The sequence below is a fragment of the Lichtheimia ornata genome (assembly GCF_029851405.1).
Source record: "Lichtheimia ornata isolate CBS 291.66 chromosome Unknown scaffold00020, whole genome shotgun sequence".
Taxonomy (NCBI): domain Eukaryota; kingdom Fungi; phylum Mucoromycota; class Mucoromycetes; order Mucorales; family Lichtheimiaceae; genus Lichtheimia; species Lichtheimia ornata.
The window spans coordinates 387,606-400,486 of NW_026695340.1; the positions used below are offsets into that span (position 1 = coordinate 387,606).

The 12,881-nt window shown below is 43.8% G+C and overlaps 7 protein-coding genes across 7 annotated transcripts; 3 read left to right on the forward strand and 4 right to left on the reverse strand.

Annotated features, from left to right (window-relative positions):
* Positions 1 to 2,064: 2,064 nt before the first annotated feature.
* O0I10_005207 (uncharacterized protein) lies at positions 2,065 to 2,400 on the forward strand (the record flags this gene model as incomplete). Its single annotated transcript, XM_058485254.1, has 1 exon — positions 2,065 to 2,400. One exon carries the CDS (start codon positions 2,065 to 2,067, stop codon positions 2,398 to 2,400), a length of 336 nt encoding a protein of 111 aa, XP_058344081.1.
* A 406-nt stretch (positions 2,401 to 2,806) lies between these two features.
* Positions 2,807 to 3,280, forward strand: O0I10_005208 (uncharacterized protein; the record flags this gene model as incomplete). The annotated part of the gene is made up of 2 exons (XM_058485255.1): positions 2,807 to 3,163; positions 3,218 to 3,280. 2 exons carry the CDS (start codon positions 2,807 to 2,809, stop codon positions 3,278 to 3,280), a joined length of 420 nt encoding a protein of 139 aa, XP_058344082.1.
* A 507-nt stretch (positions 3,281 to 3,787) lies between these two features.
* Positions 3,788 to 6,117, reverse strand: O0I10_005209 (uncharacterized protein; the record flags this gene model as incomplete). Its single annotated transcript, XM_058485256.1, has 13 exons — positions 3,788 to 3,931; positions 3,992 to 4,041; positions 4,110 to 4,196; positions 4,272 to 4,356; positions 4,415 to 4,709; positions 4,781 to 4,920; positions 4,978 to 5,034; positions 5,096 to 5,275; positions 5,332 to 5,378; positions 5,443 to 5,636; positions 5,693 to 5,703; positions 5,755 to 5,954; positions 6,018 to 6,117. 13 exons carry the CDS (start codon positions 6,115 to 6,117, stop codon positions 3,788 to 3,790), a joined length of 1,590 nt encoding a protein of 529 aa, XP_058344083.1.
* Positions 6,118 to 6,258: 141 nt separating this feature from the next.
* O0I10_005210 (uncharacterized protein) lies at positions 6,259 to 9,012 on the reverse strand (the record flags this gene model as incomplete). Its single annotated transcript, XM_058485257.1, has 1 exon — positions 6,259 to 9,012. The coding sequence occupies one exon, from the start codon at positions 9,010 to 9,012 to the stop codon at positions 6,259 to 6,261; it is 2,754 nt and encodes a 917-aa protein (XP_058344084.1).
* A 256-nt stretch (positions 9,013 to 9,268) lies between these two features.
* Positions 9,269 to 9,947, reverse strand: O0I10_005211 (uncharacterized protein; the record flags this gene model as incomplete). Its single annotated transcript, XM_058485258.1, has 5 exons — positions 9,269 to 9,415; positions 9,475 to 9,562; positions 9,616 to 9,682; positions 9,738 to 9,834; positions 9,906 to 9,947. The coding sequence occupies 5 exons, from the start codon at positions 9,945 to 9,947 to the stop codon at positions 9,269 to 9,271; spliced, it is 441 nt and encodes a 146-aa protein (XP_058344085.1).
* Positions 9,948 to 10,143: 196 nt separating this feature from the next.
* O0I10_005212 (uncharacterized protein) lies at positions 10,144 to 11,607 on the forward strand (the record flags this gene model as incomplete). The annotated part of the gene is made up of 9 exons (XM_058485259.1): positions 10,144 to 10,224; positions 10,309 to 10,455; positions 10,546 to 10,613; positions 10,686 to 10,759; positions 10,808 to 10,887; positions 10,942 to 11,012; positions 11,071 to 11,117; positions 11,181 to 11,275; positions 11,335 to 11,607. 9 exons carry the CDS (start codon positions 10,144 to 10,146, stop codon positions 11,605 to 11,607), a joined length of 936 nt encoding a protein of 311 aa, XP_058344086.1.
* Positions 11,608 to 11,949: 342 nt separating this feature from the next.
* O0I10_005213 (cell division control protein 42) lies at positions 11,950 to 12,802 on the reverse strand (the record flags this gene model as incomplete). Its single annotated transcript, XM_058485260.1, has 5 exons — positions 11,950 to 12,347; positions 12,410 to 12,448; positions 12,506 to 12,539; positions 12,605 to 12,661; positions 12,755 to 12,802. 5 exons carry the CDS (start codon positions 12,800 to 12,802, stop codon positions 11,950 to 11,952), a joined length of 576 nt encoding a protein of 191 aa, XP_058344087.1.
* Positions 12,803 to 12,881: the final 79 nt, after the last annotated feature.

A 12,881-nucleotide genomic window follows, 5' to 3' on the forward strand; every position in this document is an offset into this window, starting at 1 on the left:
CTTGGGTGCCAGTTTCACGATCAAGCTTGCCAATCCCAGATTTCGCAGTGTCGCTACCAGCCAAACTGGATCCGGGGCTCAACCTCTTTCGATGACGACCAAAAAATAATTTTTGGGCTGTTTGCGACATTGAACGCGAAACTTTCACACAAGGTGCTGTTGACCAAGCCGAGCCCATTGCTCTATTCAAAACCCCACGTTTCATTGTAAAGTTTGGATATACAGGCGTCTTTATGTTTGTAAGCGTGATGCGATATGTAGAGTGGTCATCGTTCAATGTCAAGTCGCTGGACCCTGGCAGAGCAAAAGACGCAGAGGGACCTCTTTGTGTAACTCAGCTACTTTGCATGACTGGAAGGATGGAAGGATGATACTGTATACTGTTGACAAAAGCCCGTACATTGCGAGCTAACAGCCATTTCCTCACAATAGCCACTGTTGTCCACTCTATGACATGTGAGCGATTCTCCTGCTTCAGACATTCATTTCCATGATTGGATTATGTTGATCCGAGTTGATTTGACCGAGATACAGCCAAAGAGGGTTTACATCAATCCACACATCTAACCATGCTCTATGTTGCTCAACTGAAGTAACCTTGTATGAGCGTAACTCAGCCAAATCAACTCGGATCAACATAATCCAATCATGGAAATGAATGTCTGAAGCAGGAGCATCGTTCTACTGTCATAGAATGGGCAACATTGCCGATTGTGAGGAAATGGCTGTTAGCTCGCAACGTATGGGATATTGTCAATAGTATACAGTATCATTCTTCCATCCTTCTAGTCATGCAAAGTAGCTGAGTTACACAAAGAGGTCCCTCTGCGTCTTTTGCTCTGCCAGGGTCCAGCGACTTGACATTGAACGAAGACCACTCTTCATATAGCATCATGCTTACAGCATGGTAAAAACATAAAGACGCCTGTATCTCCAAACTTTACAATCAAACGTGGGGTTTTTATTAGAGCAACCTGTTCGTCGGGGTCAAAGGAATCTTGTGTGCCAGTTTCACCTTCATCGTGGCCAATCCCAGATTTCGCAATGTCGCCACCAGCCAAAGTGGATCCAGGGGTCGGCCTCTTCGACGACGACGACGACGACCAAAGAATATTTTTTGGGCTGTTTGCGACATTGAACGCGAAACTTTCACACAAGGTGTTGTTGGCCAAGCCGAGCACATTGCTCTAATAAAAACCCCACGTTTCATTGTAAAGTTTGGAGATACAGGCGTCTTTATGTTTTACCTATGCTGTAAGCGTGATGGAGTTGCTTTTTCCTAGTGGATGGTGTCGGCTGCATTAACGGAAAGATGAAGAGCTGAGTGAAACCGCACATGGTGGTTACACAAACGCGTCCTTGACAGGTTGCTACACAAATGGATGATGATGATGATTGCCTTTTGTGAAGGTACGTAAGTAAAACAGCATCCAATAATGAAGGTGTGTCAAGGTATGTATCACATTTGCATGTAGGAGAAGGTCGAGCTGCATAAACCAATTTGTATATGTAAAAAGATACGTATACATAGTACGAGTGATCTTATTGGTGCTCATGGTTGTGATTGGTATACGTATGTATGCAAAGTGGACCTTTTATTTGTTAAGGATGTGGAGCATACTAGATCCAAGGATTGTTTCTGGGACCTGATAGTAAGCTAATGGTGTGGTCGTTGTTGGACCATATCATGTACAATGAAAAACACCTTTTGCTGCATGTGCTGAAGATCCGATTAAAATTCATGTGGTATAATCTATGGTGGTGGTGATGGATGTGTGATCCCAATGTGGGATTTAACTTGGCGCCCAGTGTAGGAATTTAACTTGTTGACGACTCACTCGGAAATTAAATTTGAGAACAGCACCTCAACGACTTGAAGACAAGTGCTTCTCTTCTCTTTCTCTCTCCTCTCCTTTTATCTCATTCACCATAGCCCCATCAAGGTAATGCGCTTGTTGGTTGTGAGATATTAATAAAACGCTGAACATTCATAAGCAGAGAGTGCGATAGGTTGTTATAGCCAGCTGTTGGTGTAATGAACAATATTGGTTTGACGCTAGCACCATGGGACAGGTAGCAGCTGATGCTTTTGGGCAACCAGTGGCAGTTTATCAAACCAAACCTATCTTTGATGGAGAACCAGAACCTCCTCGCCTTCATTTACCTCTTGACCCACCAGCTCGGAACATGCTTTCTAAACCTCTTATTTTGCATTTAGTGGGTAATCATTATTATCCACTAATCATCAAACCTTCGATTCGCCTCGAATGGCCGCCTGTTCCTTTCTGGCACCGCGAGCTTTGGGATGAACGTCAACCCTCACAATCTTACAAGGCAACATGGAAATACTTGCACATCAAGAAGGCCAAGCCAGGGACCCAATTCACTCCTAATGGGTAAGCATTGTGGTATCACAAGATAGCATTTTGTTCAGCTGCAATGATAGTAACTCAAATATGTATAGGATCTGCCGGTACCAGAAAAAAAGTTGCTAGGCCAAACACTGCTGGTCGCTCCAGATAGGCATCCTTTTGGTAGCAATGGCTGATGTTGGATACATTGTCTTAAATAAACGCCGCTTCCATATATATTTTATTTGCAATTACAACAATGAAACTATGTATATCAAGATTACAGTGATTGTCAATCATGGTATTTACGTATACAGGATGTCATCAATGCCATTCGAGAAGAACACAAGAACGTTATCAGCAATTGCAAGTCCCGCGCATTGGTAATTGATGCACGCGCCGTATAACAATTTCAGACGCGGCTGTTGTATCTATTTTCCACCACGTATTGCACTATGAATGACGCCCTCGTCGAAGCCATTGTCAACTACAGCCAGCTATGTCACGAAGCGAAAAAACCTGTGGTAGCAACATGGCGTCCCTACTTTATTGAACGATGTGCTCATTGGTGTGTCTACATTGAGACGGAATTGCTTGCCATGCCAGACGCTGAAGCCGAAGCTTGTCGACAAAAGGCTATCGAGCTATCGTCAACAACGATCCCAGAGTTATCAACGCTTATGGATGCCTTACGTTCTTTTTGCACCACGCTTCTTGGAAATGCCTTTGTCAACAACGAGCTCTATTGGATGGTGATGTCGACATACGAACTATACAACCCTGACCTTGATCCAAAAAAGGCCCTTTTGGATGTAAGTTGTCATTCGATTGAATGGATGCTGTGGGTATTGATTTTTCCTTCGTAGGATGTCGCCAATGCAGTATGTAAACCAGCAACTCTCAATGTTTTGGATGCCATGTTGATGTAGTAAGTAAGGCTTGTTTGTTTCCATGACGACAAGGGCTCATCCAGATACAAAAGGTTGACAGGTTTTCTCTGTCGATCCATTTGGCCCTTACATTTCGGATGATCTGCACCAGATTAGAACCTTGAAGCTATTGACCACGTGAATGATACCAACAATTGATGCTATTAGAACACTAGCATTGGCTCCATCCACCCATCAACGAGTGCTTTTACTACTACCAAAGGAGGGCCCCCAATGATGCGTCAACCAACGACCCCCAAGTAGCGTGAAGGTAGTTTAACCCCCTTTTGGCATGCATAATAATACCATCGAATAAAAGGCACTGGCCCTTCGCACATGTATGAAGTCGTTTAATACCTGCCTCTGAAAGAGACGCCATTTCCCATCTAATTCCTGCAAGGCAAAACAGTTTGGTCGTTAAGGGTCTAGATCTATTAAATACATTCATAACAATCAAGTGGATGAAGTCGCATATGCTTAACGCAGTATGTAGCTATGTGTATCTATTTAGGGTATGCGTCGTTCATGATCCTCATCTACTAGTGTATCTACTTCACCAAAAACTTCTTCGTCGAGTGCAACTTGTCCTCGTTTCCGGATCTCGGTATTATAGGATTTACCAGGCGTATCTTTCACTATAATCAAGTAGTACTATCAAGCAACGATATGTCAATGTCTATCTTTTTTGTCACACACATTGAGCAAGCTTACCCAAAGACCACTGCAAGCGACCATGTAGAATATGGCTGTAACGTATGGAGCTTTTGTTGCACGAAGATGAAAAGGATCGTCAATAGATGTAAAAATGGGGTTGGTTGTTGTTACTTACCCCAGTAAGGATAATGTGGAGAGTCCACCGGAATATAGACAAAGAGCAAAGCGTACACGGTGAAACAAAGAAATGCAGCAATGCAAGCTATCCCGTTGAACAACATCCATTTTTAGTGATGGGAGCCCTTTGTTGACCAAAGAAGAAAGAGCATTTACATACCATAAGGGGCGGTGACAGGTCTTGCATTGTGCGGTTCCCTTTTCCTCAAAACCAATACGCCAATAACAGTCATGAAATAGAATGCCTTTTGAAAAGAACGTAATGAGTCTTGGTACAATAATGTGTTCTTGGGTGTTTCTTACGTAGTGTGGATATCCCGTGAATGCAATGTAGAATTGGTATACGGCTCCTCGAGGCATGATAAGAGTATAGAGGATCGTCAAAGCGTATTGAAGCAAGTAGGCATTGACAGGACTTTGTACGCGTGGATCAACGTGTCCAAAAGTACGACCAAAAGGAAAAAGGCCAGCTCGACTTGCCTCCATAATCAATCTTCCAGCTGAAAAGTTCATCGCTGCTCCTGATCCAAATGAGCTGAGTCCAATGAAAATAGGAAGTACAGTGGATGCGAAGTTTTCTCCAAGAGACTTTGTGAAGCTACATAGCATGGATAAGATCACCGTTAGACACACAACGTGATTGCATGTAGCATAGATGGATGTACATACAAGGCAGCAGCCACAATCATATTCGTCTCCATGACACCTTGGCCGAGAACCACGAGATAGGCAATGTTTGTGAGGACATACAAAACAGTGGTGGATAACAATGATGCAGCAAGTGCTTTGGGGAGACTCTTGATAGGATCCTACATACATTTCATGGTAAGCCCACCGAATCCAAATGCATCACCATAATATCTAACCTTAACTTCATCCATAATGTAATTGAGATTCTGCCATCCACTGTAACTGCTTTGTACCTATGCTCTGCATTTATAAGCCGTTGCATAATGACGTTGTATTCAAACCAGGCCTGCTTACATAATAAATTGCTGATGCATATGGTGCAATGCTGGTAGCTGTCCCTTGAAACGATAAAGCAGAACCCATATCCGCATCCCCTGGCAAGAATCCCATCGCCGATAAGACACCAACAAAGAGAACAAGACCGAGAATAGTCAACTTGACAACCGTCAAACATGTCATTACACGTAGCGATGCCTAAGAAGCGAAAATCAGGATCCTCGCGATGTCATTATTCACAACCCCACATATACCTTGCTCGAAAGGATATTCACCAAGGTGAGTATGGTTGCACATGCCACTGCACAAGATGCATATGAGAAATCCAGCATGTATAGCACTATGCAGCAATAACAAACTCTCACCTGACCAGCCACGTTCCATCCAATCCGACTTGTAATCCGAGCCAAAGAATGCATAATTCATGTAGGATCCAAAAACAGTGCCTTGGGATGAGACGCCACTTGCTCTGTTGCTAAGGCTCCACATGGTAAACAGGAACGCCAAGAGGTATTTTGGTCTTCGATAGATGTATTCGAGATAGCCTACTTCACCACCACTAGAGCCCATCATTACCCGTTACTTTTGTGTTCCAAGTCGAATGATTGTCATTACCTTCTAGGCAGCTAAAAAGAGATCCATCAGTATCAACATTGTTGTATGAGTTCGATCCTTACCATAGTACCCAACTCTGCAAATGTCCAGGCACCAGCCATTGAAAGAACACCTCCCAGGAACCATATAAAGACGTTCATAAGACCTGACCCAACGAGCTTCATGGTAAACGAAGGTCCAACAAAAATGCCAGATCCTATCATATAACTGATATTGACAGCTGCACCGGTTACCCAACCAATTCGACGTTGGAGTCGCTGATCTGTTGTAAGAGCGATTAGCTTGCAAAAGTGGTAGATGGCATTAGTGTGAATGGGGCACTTGCCTCCAACAGCCAATGGCTCCATGTGTTCAATTTGTTCAGCATGACGATGATGTTCAGTGGATTGCCTTGGTGAATCAAGCAACGGCTCGTGTGCCTCCATAACGAGTGTGTGAAAATGAAAGGAAGAAGCACCGATCATGCAAAATGCAGGGTCACTCAATCAGATGATCTCATGATCACCATTGTAATTCCGGTCTACTTAGATGTATACATGTAAATACTACTTTTTATTCAAGGTGCATTAATCATCCCATCCACTCCAATCTTCATCTTCTGTATCTTTGGGTAATATAGACATCTTCTTGCTATCAACTGGTTTTGTCTGTGGTTGTGGATCATGGTGTGGTATTTCAATCTTATCTTCGGGGTCATCCCATCCACTCATATCATCTTCCTCCTCCTCCTTGGGTGAAATGATGGGTGCTGTTGTCGTTGTCTTGTTTGATGTCACAGGAATGTGTTCATGGGAAGGTGGTATCTCCAATACATCATCAGGATCATCCCATCCACTCATGTCCACGTGATCATCCTCTGGTTCCATTGAAAGGCTCGAGGCTGTCAAATTGGATTGCGGCCGTTGTTCATGTGTTAAAGACATCTTTTCTTCGGGATCATCCCAACCGCTCATATCATGATGATCATCTTCTGGATGTATTGAAAGGCGATTGTCAGCGTGTGATGGACTTTGATCGATTGCATGAATGTTGTCATCATCCGGATCATCCCAACCACTCATATCCACATCCTCTTCATCCTCTGGTGCCCATGTCATAGGTCGCGTATTGGTAGCTGGTGGGGTGTGTTGTATGCTGTTGTTGTTGTTGTTGCTATGACTCCTGTTGCTCTGTTCTGTGGTTGCCATGGGTGATGGACTGCTCATGGATTCTGCTGATTGGATTTCACGGATCATGCTGCTACGTAAATCGGTATCGGCAAAGAGTGCACAAATGAGACCCACAAGCTCTGATTTTTCAAACATAAAGAGTTCGCCCCCTCGAAACTTGGCCATGATATCCCGTAATCCCATTTCCAAGAGATCCTTGACAAGCCAAAACTTACGCCAACTTGGCACCAAGGTAGCTACAAGTGGTTCAGTGGCAGGCTGGCCCTCGTATCCATCAAATACATCCACCAACTTGAGCACGCTGTTGAAGCTCACTGCAATGAGATGTGAATCCTCGGCACCAATATCATGAATGTGCTCCACGTCACCAATCAATCGAGATAGCACGCTGTCAACAATGCTGCTCAACAACTTCATGTACAAGGGCTCGTCGACCACACCACGCACGGCAGGAGCAATCTGGGTCACTTGATAAACAGCACGTTCAATGGCCTCCTCACATTCTTGCTGTCGTTGTCGATTTTCAGCCATCATGGCAAAACCTTGTGTCTTGTCGAGAATGGCATGTAATACTTGGATGCGCTGAGCCAGTACTACCTCATACCACGACTTGCCCAAAGATTCCAGTCGTGTCGCTGCCTCTTGAAACATCTTTTCTTTGGCAAAATGCACGCGTAAATCATTGGCAAGCCAAAAGCAATCGTTGCGAAAAACAAGTGCAGCAGCAGGATGGGATAGGTAGTGATTGCGGTGATAGCAAGGCATAATGGCTCGAAATAGATCCAATAAATCGGAAACGGCAGCATGCAATTTGCGAGCTGATACAGGATGAGATGGGCCAAGTTGACCTGCCTCTGTCATAACATCGGCCAACAAGAGTGAAAGGAGCTTGGGTGTTTGCGTAATCTGGTAATGATCTCGTCCTTGTGATCCCACATCCTCAACATCATAGAGTCGTCGTAGCATCACCTTGCGTCCTTCCAAAAGCACCTTTTCGCTACGCTTTGTTGCAAAATGCATATCGATATTATCCACATACTGCTTCACCAATCCAGGTTGCTGATCCGGTGTCAATAATCCATAATCCGATACACATCGTTGTTCAAAGAGAGTTGCTTCTTCTGCCACACGATCAAAATCATGAAGTTCTACTGCCGACGAAGGTACAGCTGCTGATAACCCCTTATCAATGAGAAGTTTCAACATTTCTGGTAATATCAGGTTGCCAAATAAATGTCGAATGTCTTGATCCGTGTCGAGTAAATGGGTTGATAAAAACTCCAACAAGGTCGTCAATTGTGTCATCATAGCGCATGCATCTCCTGGAACATCTTGTGTTGTTGTTGTCAATCGTAATTCGTTGTCATGGATATCAAATCGAGCTGTTGTGCAATGATTGAAGAAGGGTGTCACCAAATGCTTATAGATTCTACGTTTGACACCTGCCAATTGTGCTGGGAGCATTTCGAGTTGTCGGAAACACACAAACAAAGCCGTAGGTCGTTGCATAATCTTCATTGTGTGCTCTTCCTCATTGTATTGAATTGCATTCTCCAATGATGATTCGAGTACGTCGATCAATCTCTTATACAAGTTGTCCTTTCGTGTCTGCAACAAGTCGAATACGTTCAATGCACTCCAATCCAAATCATGCGGCCTCGTTTCCTTGACTTTTTCCAAAGCTGTCTCGAATGCAAGCAAGCGATCCGTTGCCTCGACAAGAGCTGATCGATCAAGCATCTCTTCCACCCTGTCACCTTGTTCCACAAGTTCTTGTACTGTACGCAACGCTGCTATTTCTCGTTGATTCGTCGATGTCTGTTTACATACATCCTCATATCGTTTCAACGCGTCCGTGATTATACTATCATCCACCCTATTCTCCACAGTTGATGTGTATTGACCAGCAAGTCTGACGAGTCGATCGTGCAGTTCATCGTGTTGTGTATAAGACGAGATGAATGTGTCCACATTGTCGCGTACAATTTGAAAGAGCTGTTGTTGAAGCACGCTGCTTGATTGGTCAACACCTTGCAAAAGTGTTGCTAGCTTCTCCACGCTGTAGTTGTTATCGTTCAAGAGCTCATTCAGTTGTCGATTATCCAGGACAGCTGATACGAACGCCTGTTGAAGCTGTGCCGAAGACTGCATAGTGGGGGCGGACGAAAAAGAGGTGTGAGGAACCACATTACCTGTCGCCACCCAATAAGGATAAACCAGCGATTTTGTCATTGCAATAGTTGAGACACCCCATACAACATGCATTAAAGCTGCTACTACGATCACATGACCCTCCCATCCCCAATAAAGCATTGATAACAAATATCGAATCGATGATGATGAAATAGAATTGCGAGAACGTCAGGGAATAATAATGCATTAGAATGTAAAAGAAAGAAGAAAGCAACTAGATATCGAGAGTCACCCTTGCATGAGCACCAATGCTATCAATAGCGCGTACGAATGCTTTGCCACCGAGAGATTTTTGTGAATCGAGATTGTAGAATGGATTACATACTTGCGAGAGATACGCTGCATGGACCTTTTTAAAGATCTAAAACAAGCCCAAAATGAGTTTCCGATGACATGCAGGAAAGCAGAGAGCCTACTTACCGCCTTCATCTCGGCATCTCGAATGATGCCATCCGTCACTGATACCACCACAATAAACTTAACACGCGTATTTGTAATGTATCCATACCTTAAACCCCCATGTCAGTGCTCCATCATTCCGAGATAACTCATACAACCTACACTGCTAAATCCTCCATCGCGTATAAAAGTCCAAGATATGAGTCCAAGTTCTTGGGTCCACTGGCAACTAGCAGCATCCTATTAGACCAATACATGTATATAAAGTTCCTTGCTTATCATACCGCGTTCTTCGATAACATCAATAGACGTGTGTGCAATGTAGTGGTATTTCAGGTCGGGATGGGTGTTACTGAAGTTCTTGATGTAAAGGGGGTTGTTCTAAAGGGAATACCCGAGCGTGTAAGAGAGAGAGAGTGTATGTATGTGAGAATGCAAAAGTCCATCGTTACCTGTTTGCCAATCAGGGCAATGCAGTTGATCTCGCTGCTCATTGGGATTACGTCGTTTCAAGTATAAAGGGCGGAGGTGGTGGACAAAGGCATAGTTTAGTTTAGAGTCCTTCCAGCTTTGTATCCTTCCCTCTTTCCCTCTTCCTCTCACACACACGCACGCACACGCACACACACACACACACACACCCGCATTGCCTTTCTTTTTCTCCCTTTCTTTCTTCACTTTGACTCTATAATGGACGTGGACGCCTGCATCGAGTCCATCAAGGCGTGCAAATACCTCGCCGAGAATGACATGCGCCAGTTATGCAACAAGGCAGGTTCACTTAGTGATATACATACAACTTCTTTCTCGATCGTCCAGCCCGCTGAATGACGCTCCCCTTTTTTCTTAACGCAGCTCAAAGAAATACTTGCTGAAGAGTCTACCGTGGTCCCTGTTCGAGCTCCAGTAACATTATGTGGTGATATCCATGGCCAGTTTTATGATCTTTTGAAGCTCTTTGAAGTGGGAGGCGACCTACCAGAAACTTCATATATATTCATGGTAATACAAGGTCGCGTGCGTGACATGGAGTGATTGGCATTATCATTATCATCATTCGAACAAGTACTGACGTGGATGTTATTTATATAGGGTGACTTTGTCGATCGAGGACGCTATTCATTGGAAACCTTGACATTGCTACTTTTACTCAAAGTGAAGTAAGGATGAAACATCAAAGGAGGAGTTTATCAAGTTCAAATCCAAAATGCTGATGATGCTTTTGAAAAAAGATATCCGGATCGCATCACATTGACACGAGGAAACCATGAGAGTCGTAATGTGACACGCGTATATGGCTTCTATGGTAAGTTGACTACTAGGATACAGGTATAGTGACTGAACCTATCTTTAGATGAGTGCCTTGCAAAGTATCAGAGCTCCAAGGTTTGGGAATGGTGTTGCACAGTATTTGATTACCTACCTTTGGCTGCTGTAAGTGCGAGTGATCATCAGGTGATGCAATATGGAAATTGACTTGGCATGTAGTTGGTGGATGGCAACATCTTTTGTGTCCATGGTGGTCTTTCACCCGAGTTACCTTCAATCGATTCGATCCGGTAAGAATGGCATGATCCCACTATTTGATCCAAGGACTAAAGCGTTGTTGTTGTATAGCACACTATTCCGAATGCAAGAACTCCCCCAAACAGGTGGAACGTGTGGTAAGCAAAGATGAATGAAGGGAGGTGACCGGATAAGGAATTCACGTGTGTGTGATCATGTAGATCTATTATGGTCAGATCCGGAAGCTCAAGTAGATTCGTGGGCTATTAGTCCTAGAGGCGGCGGTTTCTTATTTGGTCACTTGCCTACCAATGCTGTAAGTTTGATATGCCGGTGATATGCATGTACATACGTGAGCTGAATGAGAAAGGGTAGTTTTGTCACAACAACGATGTCAGCTTGATTGTGAGGAGTCATCAACTGGTGGATGAAGGTTACAACTATCCTTTTGCAGACAAGAATCTAGTGACACTTTGGTCGGCACCCAATTACTGTTATCGCTGTGGCAACAAAGCATCCATTCTCAAGGTGCCGGATGATCGAGATACTATTGTAGAAAGCGATTATCGGATATTCTTGGAAAACGACATTCAATCCTTTGACAATGATGCGGTACCGACTGGACCAGGAAGCCAATACTTTTTGTAACCAACAACAACCACCCTCTCAACCTTTTGTTATGTCGCCAACCCCCATCTATATTACCAAAGACAACCTTTTATATACAAACTATCCCCACCCCACCAGCTCTTCTCATAGCCAATAAAGATATTCCAATTGAGCAAGCGTTGACCACATTGTGTCTCGTTTTCATTCAAAATAAGATAAAAGGTAAACGAAAAAGAATATTAAAAGATTCGGTAGAGTACAGCGTGCTGGGATGTTGCTATGTGCGATGTTGTTGTGCGTGTGATGTGTGTGTGTGTGCGTGCGTTTGTGTGTGAGAGCGTGTGTGTGTGTGCGTGTGATGATAAGAGAAATGTAATCCATCTACAAGAGAAGACACTTCTTTGACTTTTTCTTGATGGGTGGCTCTAGCGCGGCGACAATGGCTTCATCGAAAACATTCTTCAATCCCTTTTGCGTCAAAGCAGAGCACTCAACGTATTTGACAGCACCCAATTCTCGTGCCAATCGTTCACCTGCGTCGAAGCTGATTGGTCGTTGTTTTTGCCGAGCAAGTTTTTCTGCCACATTGGGATCATCGCGTAGATCAACTTGTGTGCCGACAATCAAACAAGGGACACCGGGACAATGATGATGGACTTCAGGGAACCATTTCTCTTTGACGTTTTCAAATGATGCTGGAGATGTGACCGAGAAGCACACGAGAAAGACATCCGTTTGTGGATAAGAAAGGGGTCTCAATCGATCATAATCCTCTTGACCTAATCACCATAATCCCGTTGTTAGAGCTTTCCATGCCAAGTAAATCATCCCTTTGTCGTACCTGCTGTATCGAAAAGACCAAGCGTATATGGCTCATCGCCTATATTTTGAAATGTGAGTTCCTATTATCCATGATGCCTTGTTGTAGTATACTCACCGATCATCACAGTAACTGCATAGTTATCAAAGACCTAATGGTGACATGGATTATTAGATGAATGAATATACAGCATAGAGTTGACCCTATTCTACTTACAGTAGGAACGTATTCGGAAGGAAATTTGTTGGTGGTATATGATATCAAAAGACAAGTCTAGACAAACAATGATCCGATGCCGTTAGTTTCAAGCGCTCTCTCTCTCTCTCTCTCCTTTACAACCAAAAGAACCAGCAGCGTTTCACATACTTTACCGACGGCACCATCGCCGACCACGACACACTTTATCGTTTGCATTCAGGTCCTACAAAGCAGCCATTGAGATGAGTGCGTATAGCCAATCACAGTAAAAGTCCCAATCGTACCAAAAGTTAGC